The sequence below is a fragment of the Grus americana genome, chromosome 1 (assembly GCF_028858705.1).
Source record: "Grus americana isolate bGruAme1 chromosome 1, bGruAme1.mat, whole genome shotgun sequence".
NCBI lineage: Eukaryota > Metazoa > Chordata > Aves > Gruiformes > Gruidae > Grus > Grus americana.
This window is the reverse complement of record NC_072852.1, coordinates 74,504,368-74,520,835: the sequence shown is the minus strand read 5'-3', so window position 1 is coordinate 74,520,835 and position 16,468 is coordinate 74,504,368. Positions and strand designations below refer to the sequence as shown.

At 42.2% G+C, this 16,468-nt stretch overlaps 1 protein-coding gene across 19 annotated transcripts in view; it reads right to left on the bottom strand.

The window, feature by feature from the left end:
- SOX5 (SRY-box transcription factor 5) overlaps nucleotides 1-16,468 on the bottom strand; it is a 655,394-nt gene that overhangs the window by 162,404 nt on the left and 476,522 nt on the right. For all 19 annotated transcript variants that reach the window (XM_054804269.1, XM_054804526.1, XM_054804608.1 and 16 more), the window contains one exon: nucleotides 1,222-1,308. In XM_054804269.1, the coding sequence (XP_054660244.1) occupies nucleotides 1,222-1,308 (87 nt within the window). The remainder of the gene's footprint in view (nucleotides 1-1,221; nucleotides 1,309-16,468) is intronic.

The following is a 16,468-nucleotide window of genomic DNA, read 5'->3' as shown; positions in this document are numbered from 1 at the left end:
AAGCTAGGGGAAGCAAGTGGCATACTTTCCTACTTGTGTAAGTCAGTGGACTACTGCAAACTAATGCTGATGGCTTATCGGTGACAAGCTGGAAGGCACATATAATTAAAATAACGCTATCTTTGCGCATGTCCGATACGTTAACCTCTGAGAGCATGTCGTGTTGTATTCTTTACTGAATACTGGCCACCTCTTGCGCAGGAGGTCCTTCACCTGTCAGGCAGGAGGTTTGGGAGCCTGCCTGAATGAGGATCTCGGTATCAGAGACAGTATTAGTAAGCGAACAAACCAAAAATAACGGAGCAAAATGAAATCTAGTTTATAAACATGAAAGAAGGGTTTCATTTTAATCTCATTCTACTTTCACATTTCCCAAAACAACATTGGCTTGGATTTTGCTACTCCAGATGTACACTGATATAAATGGGAGAAGAATCGGAGTTACTGTTTCTTTTCAGAGCGATAATAGCTGTTCTAAAACCTAAAATTTTTAACACACGTATATTTTGAGTCAGTTCCTGATCGCAAGCACGGAGGAAGAATTACAAAAATATTAAATTACATGAAAACAAACAACTACAGGTTCCCTAAAATGACCTCACATATATAAAATGGGGAAATATCTTGGCAAACTAGAAGCTACTGCTGCTGGAGAGTGGTCAAATTTTGTCATTTTCCTTCTGGAGTACGGCTTTAAAAGAACATGCTTTAGTGCACAGATGTTGTACGCTGTCTTTTAAAATCTGCACTGGCTAATTTTGGTACCTAGAGGTACCATTACACAAACTTCGCTCTTTTTTTCCCCTCGCACACAGAAAAGTAAAAAAAAAAAAAAATCTACATCATCAAAATCTGTCCAAAAATTAACAAGGACTTCTGATCACTCTCAGATTTCAGAAGCTGAGCTCTGCTGTACTCTGATACCACATAAGCCTGTGTTTGATATGTGAACTTTTTTTTTCCCCAATGCAGCTATAGGATGTGTCCCCTTATAACACAAAATGGTTTATGCAACAAAAAGCTTTACGTAAGTTCATTCACTTAGGGGGATATACCATTTCATTTATTTATATTAATCACAGACAGAGCATACATTTCATTTAAGCCCCAAATTACCATGTTTCAAGGGGAGGGGAAGAGGAGCAAACGAACAAAGTTCCATAAAGCCAGTGATATCTGTATATTCATTCTCAATTTGCTTTAGCACAGAAACAGCGTTACCTTTTATTTCTCCAAAGTTCCCTGATCCCATGGCAAGAAGCTTGTCTTTCCAGTCCTTTGATAGTAGCTTTTCAATACTGGGAGTTTCTGAGTGAAGGGGGGGAAAAAAAATGTAAGCAAATCAACATGACTGTCTCCACAATAGAACTCATTAAAAGTCTATCTGCTAAAAATAAGGCCAACCCTATTCTGGGCCCCAGTTCGTAATGACTTCATCAACAAACTGATAAGAGGGGAGGAAAAAAAAAGGGGGGGGGGGAAAGAATGTGTTTTGTCACCTGCTGTTTCAAAACCATTAGCTTTTTCCTCTTGTGGAACAAAGCCCCGGTAATTCTGTATGACAATGGGCACACATAAACCTGCAGTTCATTGTTTTTCAATTTGGTGAACAAGTTGCTGCCTATAATGGATGCCTGTCAATTTCTGGGTGTTAGTCTGCAGTCAAAAAATAATTATGTTGATAAAATGCAGAGTAAAGAGAGAGAGAGAAAGGGAGAGAGAGAGAGAAGCGAAGAATTAGCTCCTAAATCTGCTACATGTAATTATATCCCTCTGAGTGTTTACAATTACATCCACTTTATAATGTGTGTTTAAACATCGTGTGGTGGTAAGCATACTGTGGAAAGATTTTCCGTAACGCGCACATAATAAATAATAATAAAAAGTTGGGTATGAAAAAAAGCTTTAAAAGATTGCAAAATCCAGAGGGAGAAAAGGCATTGCTTAGAATGGAAACCCATTATTTGCTCATTTCAGATTCTATCACTTCCTTTAAAAATAAAATAAAATAAAATATATTTGTTCGGTATTTTCAGGAAAAATGCAGCGAGGGTGTGGATGGGTCTGATATTTATGTCTGTAACTCTTGTATTCTGACCTCTTTTTGTGTAGAATTTTAATGCATAAGTAAATATAAATGCTAATAAAATTCAGAGAACATTAAACTCAATTCCAAACAATGTAATTGTATATTCTTGTCAGCATTTAGATGGGTACACAATTACAATAGCTTTCAATCCCACGATTAGCACTGCATTCAGTTAGAAAATGGAGTGTACTAAAAGATAAGTGTCCCAGTATGCGCCATCTAAATAACAATACCCACACTTATTATCTGGATCTAAGACATATACTGCTATTCTCCACATTTGTGTTTATGTGTATTTGTATTTGTTCAGGCATTTGTTTACCCCCTACCAGGAGCATAAAGGGAGTACATGTTAACTTATCAAAGGGACCGTCTGGCCTAGAGACCATACAATTATTAGCAACTGGTTAATTTTCCCCACAGTAAAAACCATTATGAGCAACCTTCATTATCTTGTTTGGCTAATTCTGCCTCCTTTCTTGAAGCCCCAACTCACAGCTCGGAGGAAGCAGCGCCGCACCACCTTGGCGAGGCTCTCGGCAGAGCTGGCTCGCCGGGCCCCCCCCCCCCCGCTCCCCCGGCCGGGCTCCGGGCGCGGCTGGCGCGGCCTTTTTCCCTCTCTACAGAGCGTTTCTCACACCCGGGGAGCCGAGCGAGCCCAAACTCCCGTTAAACCAACCACACGCGGTGTAAAATTAACGGCTAAATAACTACACTGACACGGGCACACTGATGCCCTCTTGCTCTACACACACACCTCCCCCCCGCCGCCTCGCACATGGGCAGGCGCAGGCAGACACCCGCGCTCGCTAAGAGACATCCCCACGCCAGCGGCTCGCTGGGCGCTGCGAGCGCAGCAACGACCCGGATCCCACGTACAGCAGAAGAGATTCCCCCCCCCCCCCCAACATTTTATACACGTTGCAACGCTCCGATTTTCTCCTGTATAACCGTGCGCTTCCCGCTCCTTGAGCGGTAGGCTTTGCGCAAGGAGGGTCGCTCCGTGCGCTAACCACGGACTCGGTCACCCGGGATCGCCTGAACGCAAGTTTTTTCTATTAGAAACCCTAAATCTGCAATTAATCCTAACGAAATACACCGGAGAAGCCGCACTGCCACGAACACTTCCGTGCGGGGGCTGACGATACGGAGATGCCACCACGATCTAGGCACTTGCACGGCTACTTCTGAAGTTTGTAGGTGCCCTGTAAGCACCCACGAAGGAAACCATTTTTCCAAACATATCTGAATAGGTCAAATATCGCCGTCGCTTGTGGGGTTGTTTTGGGTTTTCTCCTGCGCTTTTTAAAAAATTCTCGAGCAGCGCGTAAACAGGCCAGAGCAAATGCGGTATTTGCAGTAGAGGGCTGTCAGTCATTAAAAGCTAACAAACCTTTGCAAAGCAGGAATGCGGCAATAGAAATCCATTGTGAGCTGACAATAGGCTCCAGAGCCTCCAGGCACCAAAAGCAGCCCGTCTTACTTTTAAGTCTATTGTCAGCAAAGTCCACGACAAAGCTTTTCCCCTGCAGCTAGACAAAATATTCGCCCTGGTGCGCTCGTAAAGAAACAGAAGTCTTCTGTCTAACTTGCCGCGTTAAAGCAACAGTAGCCGCTCGCCGGGGCTGGCGGCGGGCCCTGCTCCCCGGGCCGCGGCAGAGCCGCCGCCGCCGCCCGCCCGCCGGGCTGCCCCCCCCCCCCTCCGCCCCGCCTCGCCGCGGACGGGGCTGCTGAGCCGCGGGGACCGCGCCGAGCCACCGCTGCAGCCGCTCGGGGAGCGGCGCCGGGCCGGGGCCCGGTGTTACTTTACGTGTGTGTGTGTGTGTTGAGAGGCGGGGGGTGGTGGTGTGTGTGTGCGTTCGGCTTTGTCAATAAAAAAGCCGTATTGCCTTAGCGGCGGAGTCCCCAGCGAAGGACTCGCGTTTCAAACGAGTGTCCCTGCAACCTGACTCCGCCGGTGGTGACTCCGGGAGAGCTCACAGCAAACGAGCGGAGAATAATGAAGGCGATGGATGGCCATGTATCAATGACTGAATTTCTGCGAGAATGGTAAAGATCTCAGTAGGAAATCATGATTAGAGATGTGAAAGGCCAAATGGCAAAATCCCAATAGTAACAATGCATCTGTTCATTAATGCGTGAATATGAGTAATATGAAAATTTAACACAATTATAAGCCCCTCAGCAATCCTGATGGCATAAAATAGATTGTGGTGATCTAATCAGCGCTTCCCCTGTTGAAATACTGTATGTTAACTATTTAAAATAATATTATATAGGGTTTTTTTCCTTTAAAACCCCCCATGTAATCGTATTTAATTGATATACTAACTTCGTTTCAAACCTCCCTCGACTTGAACTGCAATTTTTACGTAAAGCACTTCAAGAGAATTTTGATACAGAATCAGCAAATAATTGTCCTTCTGCTAATACTTAAAAAGAACTTCAATTCTGAAAGACAATAGCTTCCCCACTCCTATAGTTTTATAGAGCTAAAGAGCTATATTAAATTACAGCTTGTTTAATTCTATTATATACCGTGTTAACATATTGTACTTACATAAAATATGCTATTCATATACTCAACCTATCACATTTCACTAACTGCTTGTGAAATACATTATGCACCATATCTTGGAAACAAACATTTATTATGTCATTTATGTACCCCATTAAAAAAAGATTTGAAATTTACACATCTTAAATAAAAATAGCTGTTTAAAAGGTTACAACTGTAGAGCTTTCATGAATTATACAGAAACAAAGTCATCTTTTGTTCAGCTTTTTTTTAGGCTTCATTGGGAAGATGATGCTTTCCAATTAAGAAAAGAAATAAACACTGTATCTTGTTTGCCAAGCACTCATTCTTTGGATTTATTAGAAAGTCAGTAAAACTTTTAATACTTGCACATACAATGCGCAGCTTGAAATTGGGAAAGGTGGCCTGCACACAGGAACCGCTATTCCTAATCCCTACTCCAACACTTAGTCTCCTCTCGGATTCACCAGAACAATGTTCCTACATCCAAAATCTGAGCTATATTGTGACAGGTTTTGGATCTGCATCAGGACAACTATGTATTATGATAATCTACATTTGTGTTTCCAAAAAGCTATACACAGTGCGCTCACAGTATCATGACTATTTAAAACATCTCATAATTCCATTTTTGAGAGGAACCCGGGATTAGCCCCACTTCTTTTGGGCCCCACTTGAGCTGAGAAGACCCCCCCATTACCTGTTTGCAGTGTAAGTCCTAGGCACACAGTAAAACAATTCCAAGTCTGTCCCAGCACAGTATGAATACATCTACAAAAGAGTTGTTCACAAGTTGTTTGTGAACAGTAATTCATTAATGTTTGGGAAACATTTTTGTTCCAGAAACACTGCAAAAAAGTGTTAAGTGGTGTTATAGAAGAGGATTACAGGTAGGGCACCAAAGAGGAAGACGGAAAGAGTAACGGGAATCGTTAAGTAAATGTTGGTGAAGAGGAGACTGACTGAATTGAGATACAAATTAATCCACAAAAATGATTTCTGCTGTCTCTATTCAGCACATTTATCAGTCATTAGCTCTTTCTAGAGATATTTATGGCGCATTTTGTTTTTCTTGTTTCACCCTTGCCTGTTGCTTGCATGTGCTTCTTCGCATCACCACGTATGGCAATACCCACCGGTGAATGGCCCTCCGACTGTGCCAGCCATTGTGGCAGCAGCACACTGGCTCCTCCGTGCGCCCCGGCCCCACCGCCCTCCCTCCTCCCCTCCCTCCACCTATCCCTCCCGTGCCAAGCACCATCGAGGCTGACTCCCTCATCTACGACGAGACCTGGAGACTGATGCCAGCACCCAGTAATTCTCACACAGGCCTTCGGTGCAAGGAATTAAACCACCTTCTTCGTGGTGTAACAGTCCCGCGTTAACTGCTCTGATCTGCACGTACGTACGCACGTGTGCATCAGTACATGTTGGGCACGCATATACATATGCTCTGACAGTACTGGAAACCAAAGTGTCTAAGTAAATTAACATAAAATCACTTTTTAATCTAACTTCTGGTACGCTAACAAGCACGCCACTGTCCCCCCTCTACTTCTGTATTTGATATTTAAATATAGTTTCATTGACTTATTTGCTTAAAAGACTTAAAGTTTTCATACTGAGGAAAGAGCGGTTTGTTTCCAGGAACTGATGGAGGCTACAAAGCTGTAGTAAGAGGCACCATTTTTAGCACTGTCTGGTAGACTTCTATTTAATTTAGGCTACTTCCAGAAGTTGCGTTATTTTTTGCAGGCATTGTAACTCCCCTTTGGGAGTGACCTAATCCTACTCTCAATTCAGCAGCAGTGCAGATGCACGTGTACCTGAACCTGCCTCGGCAGCCTTCCAAAAATGCAGGCCCACAGCGCAGCGTTCCCTTCAGGCCCAACCTCTCTGGTAGCTCTTTTCAGTCCATGCTGCAGGGTCACAGTCCTGGAAATCCACTTATAAAAGCTTAGAATGGTCTTCACAGCCAAATCTCTTCCTAGTACCTCTTTCTGCTCTTGCTGATTATTTACTAAAAGCAAACTTCAGTCTCATCCAGCTGCCTGCTTTCAGAGAAAGGAACGTAATTCCATCATGCTGTAACAAGGTGTGGGATGAGCACTCTCCATGAGGCACTTCCAGAACAGCCATATTTGAAGAGGAAAGGGAAGAGCAAAGCTCTGACGTTATAAAGAAGAGACAACTATGACAAAAGGGAAGGAGGCTGATGCAAGTCAACCACAAGTTAGAGGAACAATATGAGTCCTGGAGCCTCCCACTTGCACGGTGTCTGGGTGTCGGAGCGTGGGTGCTCTCCCAAGGAGATGCCCAAAGTGCTCCCTCCTCCCTAACTACTGTGAACAGTTCTTGTCCCGGCATGAAAGAGAAAGACTCCTTAGAACAAAGTAAAAGAAAGATGTTTGGCCTCAGCAAGGATGATGACATGAAGTGTAGCAGAGTGGAGAGAAGCCAGGAGCTGCTCCGTACCCAGCCAGACCACCAGACATTTCCTGCCAACACATGTCATTCCTAGAGGAAGGAGTATTTGGTCGGCACAAATGATCATGAATAAACTTTAGCGTTGGCTGATATACCTTCCACTTCTGGCAAGCACCTTCCTTTATATTATGAAAGAGCTGGCAAATACCCTCCATCCATTATTCACCCTTTTCTTCTGCTATGGTCATAAATACGTTACACCTGTTGGCTACAGTTCCACTCACCATTTCTACAACCCTCACCTATCGACGGGCCACCCCACTGGCACTCTGTTCTGCATTCGTGCACCACAACAAACCCTTTCTGGCTTGAATCAGGAAACAAGATTAAGGGCAGATTTCCACTCTTCCTTTACAAGAGCAGACAAGCACATACACAGACACAAGAAATTTCTCTTTTTCTGCACCCGTGTTTTATTACAAAGGTCTGACCTATAGAAAATCAGAAACAATTTTCATAGCAAAGAAAATAAAGCAACTATTATGAAGAAATGGTTGGTATCAGCAGGTTACATAGACATACAGCATCTGCATACACATATGGTTCTCCATCAACAGAATCATGCTTTTAGGGAACTACTTGCAGCTAGGCAAGACACTATGAATCATGAGCAGGCACAACACAGAATGTATTTAAATTTGGAAATCAAAGACCACACAACATACATTTTTCTCTTGCCTTCCAGGAAGTACTGCAATTTTTCACCAGTCTAAAAGCATTATAAACTTTTGGAGAAGACACTAGGAAACACCTCTATACATGTAAATATTGTTCAAATGTATGACATAGTTGCTCAGGTGTGATAAGCAAAAATGTGGGACAATACTACCTGGGGCTTCTCTGACTGGACAGAAAATATTATATATTTTTTTATATACACAATATGTTTTTTGGTCTTTGGGCACAAACTCACGGAGAAGAACAAAATATTCAAGTTTCAATGAGATATTAGGAAGCTATGGTGCTCTGGCCAGCACATCATAGTATGACTCTTACTACACCACTCCATCACAACCACTGTGCAGAAAACAGCTGGGCTACATATGTCCATGGGTGGCTTCCAAACCTACTAAAACCCATCCCTCCTCTGGCAGGGATAACCAGCCTTCCTGCTCTTGGAATCTCTAGTCGCACCCCAGCCACATGTTAGCTCCCATAGCATTTTATTTCAGAGGACAAAATCAACTTCTGTATCCACAGATGACCGTAGTTACCTGTGGTGCACAATGACATCAGGTTACCATAGTAGTCTTCTTGCACATACTGGCATAATTTTTTGTACGCTTAATAATACGACAGTTGTTTTCAAGTTGCTGGCTCTCTTTCGCAATACCGTCATGCTGCATTAATGAAGTATACACTATATGAATGATAAGACATTTTTATTGTGATTTCTGGCACAAGAATACTGCTTCTTGTGCTAAAAAAAATAATTCACGTAGCCAGAAAAGGTTCCATAGCACAATAAATAAATTATTCAAGATTTTAAAATCAAAATTAGTAATCTATCAATGCCACTAAAAACATGGTTTTATTCTATCTACACATATACAAGCAGTTATTTTCACAACTGCTCACCAATGCACGCTGCCTGCCTTACAAGAAAGTTACCTAAAAACACAAGGACGTTTATTAGGAAGAAAAGGTTAGAGTAGTCTTCAGATACACTATACTACCAGTTGTTGAACTAATTATCCCTTAGGATGTAAGTGAGGAGCCAGCAAACCACAGCACAAGGCAGGAACACATGGCTAAGCAGGACAGAGGGAGGGCATGGGGACTTCTTAACCTAAGTTTGTGGCCAAAACCAGCGTCTCATTCAACTACACCCTCAGGAACAGTCAGGCTATTGTCTGAAATTTTTATAGTTTCCATCACTTGAATGCACTGGCAGTTGTACCATTAGTTGTGTACTTTTCAGGCTGTCTTGTTTTAACAAATGGTCACCTACTCCAGGAGCAGTGTCACACTCCAGATATGACATGTACGAAGCGAAGACATCAAGCCTGTCATGTAATGCCTTCTGCCAGTATTTCAATCTCCCAGCAGCAGAGTCTCTCTTCATTTTGGGGTTACACAGGCAACAGTCAAGATCTTCTCAGCTTCCATCCCCTTTATTGGTACACAGCTTCGGGACAGCCTGCTTTCAGCATGTGAGAAATTCAGGTATTTCTAAAAGCCTGTCTGTCATACACTCTTCTGGACTGACAATGTCTACGTCAATAAAATGTCAACAAGGCCCTCCTGAGGCCCGCATACCCAACGAAACCACCTCTTTCATCAGGGAACAAGCCTGCATCCCCGCTCTCACCTCGGAACAACAGGAAACTCCAGCTCAATCTCTGTTATTTCCAGCGCGCTAACTTGTAGAGCACGTACTTCATTGCCTTATGTACCTTAGTGACAACAGGGCCTATCGAGGCTACTAAATGTACATTGATTACCCTCGGAACAATAGTAACCTAGGGTTGCAAGCTGCTGTACGATAATTGCCACCTGTTCCACTGTTGTGGGGTGGCGTTCATATTTGTGTGCCAGGGCAGCTGGGCAGTGGCGTGCTTCCCTCACACCTCTGTGAATCTGGACTTCCACATCAAGCCTGGAGCCGCTGCTGGTTGCCTCAGATTTGTATGGAGACGGGACTGCGTTACTTGCAGGATACCCCCGACACCACTACAGCTTAATTATTCTGAAGAAACTACTGGAACAGCGTAGTTTGAAGTCACTGTTCAGTTACCCTCCATCTAAATCCCTGTCCTTACAAATATGTAGTAGGATATGGCCAGTCCGAGAATTGATTCAATCTCTGCTTTTCCCATTTCTGCAGCGGAGCAACTGTGTCCCCCAGAGAAGGGCACGCTGAGGCACAGTGAATGAATGGCACTGGATGCCACGCACAGCACAATGTATCTTTTGTCACTGAAATTTGTTGGGACTCGGTGCTTTGGATTCCCAAAGGCATTCAGGAGCATAAATCTCATCCTGGAAAGGCAGTAGGCTCCCGACTGCCTTTGGAGATCCAGGCCAGTGAGTTGGCCGAAAGAGCTGGTCGTGAACGCGTTCTGCCAAATGTGGAATTTCACTGGCACAACTGTTGCTGGAACATCTTTTTCAGCATACACAATCTTTAGAATGATCTCAAGTTCCCGCTACCACTGTCTTCTTCACCCCTAATTAAATTAACAGACAAGAGCAAAGCAAGTTATTTAACCTAACCAAACTTAAAAAAATAAATTTTAAAGATGTTCCCCATACTTTCCTGACATACAAAAAAAAAAAAATTAAGAAATGAAACTGAGTAACTCACTTTCAAACACCTGAGCAGCAACCTTTTCCTTTTTCACTGACGTTACAATTACCCCAGTAGGAATCCTTATTAAAAGGAGGGCAACAGTAAAATAATAATAATAAAAAAATCTATGCATGGAAAAAGAGAATTTTGTCTTAATCTGTGTTCTTCAACTTTGTAATGCCTCTTTAATTCCAGGCATCTCTAAATGAAAGAAGGAATTGATTTTCTCAGGAGTGGTCCACCCAGCAAAAATCCCTGTGTCAGTTGACAGAAGGAGGCACTATACCAAGCCTGAGCTTCACTGAAACTCTGAAACCACAAAGATGTTTTAATATTTCCAGAGACTATTTCAAGAGTAACAACATAAAAACAGAGACATCTGGAATTAAATACCATTAAATTTCACTTCAGTTTTATTTTTCTGTCTCAGTTGGACGGAGATACTCCACTGAAATACATATTCCCCTGAAATACATTTTTGTATTAGTGCTACCAACACAGCCAGTTTCTAATTAAAGGGCCATAATATCTTGTTAATATTAACAGAGGGCAATGGTTTTGGTCTGCTAATTTTTTACGTCTTCAGCACATCCTTAATAAGCGAGAGGGCTTAAAAAAACCATTCACCGCGATGACTATACGCTAACTTTTTATGGGTATTGACACTTCATTAAAGATGTTCTAGGGAGATTCCAGACTTTATCCTTTGACAGAAAAGATCTTTTGTGCTGACCTGTCTCTTTTTAAGTAATTAAACCCTTTCTTGAAAAAAACCCTTAAAACAAAACCCCAAGAGAGCCAAAAAGTATATAATCTAAATAACCATAAAACATAAATTGAGAACTACGGTGTTTGGCTAGAATTTCAAGGAAATCCTTCTGAAGCTCAACCTCTCCACTTCTCAAATCCTAAATTCAACAGCAACAATGTAACCCTTCACATACAGTTACTATAGCATTTTTATCTGAAAATCTCAAAGCAACTTTTTAAAAATGGAAAAAAAAAGAGTCCTGAAGTGCTCATAATTTTCCCCAAAATGCCAAAAGCAAGGACTACATGTGATGAAGCCAAGGAGACAATTTTCTAAATAGCCTATCTTGCAGCCCTTGCCATAGCTGTTATTTCCCACCGCCAAAAAGTCTGCGCCGCTGGCCTCCAGACGATCAGCTGCAAAGGGAGCCGTGGATACCTGGGGCTCCTTACCTCTCCGCCTTCCTTACGTGTCGCCTTTACCTTGACAAAGAGGGACGAGGAGCCTTATTTGCCAACACAAGAGAGCAAGAAAAAAGGAAAAAGAAAGCGAAACAAGCACTCTTCTCACAAAGCCACAACTTCTGCTGTTGAGGCCGGGGTTTTGGGTTTTTTGTTAACTCTCACTGCTCTCGGGAAGGTGCATGCTGGGCTCCGTTCCCCTGGCCCGGCACCCCGCGCGCTCTGGGCTCCGCCAGTGCCTGTCCCGGTGAGTGCCGGGGACCAGAGCTGGCCGGCCGGGGCTGCGGAGGGAAGAACCTCGCATCCGAATGGAAGCCACGAAACGTCCTGCTGCAGCTGCACCAAAGTGCATGGTACTGAACTAATCATCAGTTTCCACCCTCCTCCCCCACCCTCTTTTTTTTCCCCCCTTTTTTTCTTTTTTTTTTTTTTTTTTTTTTTTGACAGCTGTCTTCCTATCTTCCCAACAGGTGCTATTAGGCCCTGAACAATGGCAAAGGCTTTTAAGCCACTGCTGTTGACAAGTGAAAGGGAACAACAAATGGCTCGGTAGTGCTCTTCTCCCCGGGTCACTCAACCAATGGTAATAGTTATTATTTTTATTTATTAGCTCTGCGGCACTGTCCTCCATTGTACCTCCTCCAATCTCCCCTTTCCGTGACAGCAAGGAGCTTTTTAACTTTTAATAAAAATGGGCGAGCGCTTAGCTCCTGAGCTGGCTCTTTCTGTAAAGTGCACAGCTAATGAATGTTGTCCATTTAGATCTGGATAATTTATGATGTCAGCAGAGCGGAGGTGGGGAGGGCTGGATCCAGATATGACCATTAGTTACACTGCCAGGAGTGACAGCGAGAGTAAGGGGAAGTGGAAGCTGGACAGAAAGAAGAGGTCCCCCCCCAGTCCCCCAGTATTTGTTTTTGCAGGATAATTACAAGGTGAGGCAATAAGTGAGACATTCCCTCTTTTGAGGTTAACGTAATTTTTCTTTACCCTTCTTAGCATTTCACCGACCGCATTACAATCCTCTTCACAGAACAATGGCAGATGGAAGAAAAACTCATTTTCCCTCAAATGAAAATGACTGCACCCATTGAAACAACGCACTCAGACCTGTTACTGCTAGGAAGAAAAAAAATGTGCCAAAATGTTTTCTGATCCTAATAATGAATACATGCATTCGTACACATATATTTACTAGTTGAGGTTATTCAATTAATAAATTGCATATAACAGATAAGCTCCATCAAATGCAAACCCTGTATTGCCCCTGTCCTGGCAAACCAGGTAAATATGAAGGCACATCAGGCAATTCCAGGTCCAAACAAAATCAGTACACCAGCACGTAAGTCATCTGGAAGCACAAACACACTTGCAAGTTGAAAGTATAATGCTAAAACCCATCAAAATACTGACATACTATGGAACTGGCTGGTTTAGAGTCAGATGTTATCAATCAAGTTGAGGTAAGAGCATGTACATCTTTTGATCATCTGGACCTATTTATTTAAATTATAAGTTGACATAATTGTGCAGTGAAAGGGCTACAGTCATCAGATTGTCTGTGTACTTCCTAGAGTAATTGTATACTATTATAATTTGAACCTAATGATAACATTGAAAGAACCATAAAATACTCATTTGGGATGTTAATAAAACCATTAGAAGGATTTAAAAAAAATGAAAATAGAAAACTGAAAAGGATATCCCCCTGAAACAACCAAGAAAACACATAGTAGGCTCAGATTTCTATTCTCTTTAAAAATACGACAGACTGTTTTACCACTGGAAGTGAGAATTAAAGCACATACGCCTGATGCTAAACAACTACACATCCTGAACTCCTCTTGCACAACATATGTGAAAACAAAATCTCAATCATTGATTGCCAGATGCCAGAAAGACATGAACAATAATAATAATAAAAAAAAGATGTACACTATAAATCAAAGCTTCTGAAGTGCAGGTAGTTTCACAGTAAATCAGACTGCTAGTTGTGATGTAAATGATATTTGCATGGAATTATTATGTCAAATTAAGTAGAAATTATTAAAGCTAATGTCATCTTTGGACTTGCTTAAAATAATCTTCCAAGATTTGCACACAGGCTTCTCCACCGAAGTACAGCATTCCATCTGCCTTGACAACTTGTTCTGTTTGTTCTCACTTGTCTCCATTCATGGATTTTTTGGACTCTGTTATTTTCGGCATAAATAGGGAGAGGAAATACATTGGGTTTCCTTTTGATCGAGCATTTTTCTTCCTGAGTTAGGGAATAACATCGCAATACATGGGTGGTTCAGCCATGTAGCAGTTGTGACAGGTAATCCCCAAATAAGTAAAGAGAAATCAGAGAAAGTCTATTATGCATAGCTAGCTCTTTAACATAATAGTTCTAGGCAAGGGGAAAGGAAAGTCCAAAAGTAAAAGCAGAAAAGTCAAGGAGGGGAAAAGACAGACAAAGAAAACAATACTGAGAACAAGGAAAGAACAAGACCAAGAAAGAGGACTCATTTGTCAAAATCCAAAATGTACTTATATTACACAATGCACTGAAGGAGTAGGAGAGTCAGGGCAACTCTGCAGCCACTCCCTGACTATTGAAAATGGTCACAACCACCCAGCTCCCCCATTCCCCAGCCATCCAATAGATAACTGCAGCAGCCCGGGCAAACATGAAAGAAAGGAGGTAAAGAGCTGTAACATGAACCTCTGCTATCAGAAAAGACAATAGGATTTAGAGTCAAGCATAAACCATGCCTTCAAATCACTGCCAGCACTCTAAACGGACAAAATCTTATTCTTTTTTATCAGAGAGGAATTTTACTCATACCCTGCAGCAGAACTTGTTCAGACTATTTCAGAAAACTTAGGCTTCATCCATTCACCTCAGGATGACACAACTTCCTCTGCAAATAGTTGTCCAGTTCCACAAGAAAGATCATCTGCATTCAGGATGGCTTCATGAATCACCAAGGACCAGTAAGGTGAATGCATGGCAGGAACAGAATACCTTCCCAAGAATTAAGGTCGTTCACTGAGCAGCTCTTTACACAATGACGACAAATCAAGAGGCACTACATTCTCCCTGGTAAAAAGAACACAGACCTCAGAAATATGGAGAATGTCAACATTTCCTCTGATGAAGGGAAGTTACTTTAAAACAAGAAACAGCCCCCTCACCTCTGCACTACCAATCTCATCAACTGCCACCTAGAGTTTGCCTTCTCCCACTTTGTCCAACAAACTTGTCCTTCTTGTTCTGGAAGGTAATTTGCTCCATCAAAAAACAAGGGAGGAGTAGGTGTACTCATCCTTCTAGATTTCTCCAACTATCCGTTTGAGGATGCCTGCCCCCAATGCCTGGGGATGACTGAAACGAGGTCTTTCTCATAAACAAAACCAATTATTTTTTTGCAATTCCAAAGCATTCGCCTGTATAGTCCCACAAGATCAGTGACGACAAGGCTTAAACTGAACTTAACAGGATGAAGAAGTTTTTTCAGATGAAGAAAGAACCACTTGGAAGGGTCCACCTTCTCTGCAACATCTGCAGTTCAGGATCCTAATCATCCTTTGCTTCTTAGGTGTGGTGATAAGAGACACCTGACTTGTGCTGTAAACGAGCAGAAAAGCTGCACTATGTTTGATCACACAGAAATCTGGTACCAGTGATCTTCATAGCTGTGTTCTCTTGTCTGGATTATTTCTACCTTCCATGATTACAAAAGGAACAAGGCATCTTCTGAACAGCTCTGACTGGTACAGAAAACAGCAAATCACCTAGGTCAACAACACGGGTCTTTATGAATCTGAAGCTTTAATCACTGCCTTGTCTTTCCTAAGACTTTGGCCTCATATTCAAAACCCTCAATGGGACCACATCTACCTATCAAAAGAAAAACCAAACCCAAACTTCCCTCTTTGACTATGATCTCAAGCACTGACTAGGTTGTAACTGAGTAAAGGAAGGGGACACACGGATCATAATGCTTAATCTGAGAATTAGCGAGACAAATCCTTATGAGGAGCTGGACCTATACTCAGGAATGCAGTCTTCCAAGACCTAAAAACAATCCTCCTGACAGTAAAACTGGGTGCTTTTTGGGAGTGATAGCTCCTTCAAATAAAGATCAAATCTGTAAATGAAGAGCATATTGGACCAAAGAACAGATCTGCGCATGAACCCAAAGAACAGATCTGTGCACAGATCCGTGCAGCTTTACCGCTGGGATTCCTGGCTCTGTCTTCTTGTGCCTTTATCTTTGAGGGGTAACTCTGAACTTTGATTCAAACTATCTCCAAGTCTCTAAGAAACTCAGCTAAATTTTAATGTTTGCACTGAAATCACTTCAGTTAGAGAACTGTTGGTGCTGCTGTGAAAAAAGGAATCAATGCAAGTCAATTCTTAACTGTACCTCAATTTTAACATTGACACATCTAAAATATATTAATGAACTCTGAGTAATACCATTATCAAACTGTTATATGGAATCATATCTCTTGCAATTTAATTTTGTGACTAACATTGACCTCTCATGTATGGTACCTATCTCTTTTTGCAGACACAGTGCTCAAAAATATGCAGTTTACACACAGATTTTTTTCGTATCTAGTAAGACATGTTTGGAAAAAGAACCACACACTATTCAGCTTTTCTTTTTCAACCCTGAGATAAAACTGGGGCTGAGACTGAAATATTTTCTTTTAAACCTACCTCTCTCTGAATAAAATAGAGAAGTATTTAAATAAACACGTATTAAATGTTTCTCTGGTATGCAGGTATGAAGGAGAGTTGCACCAAATACGTGTGAGTATGCCAAGCACGGAAAAGGACCCAGGAAAAGGAGCC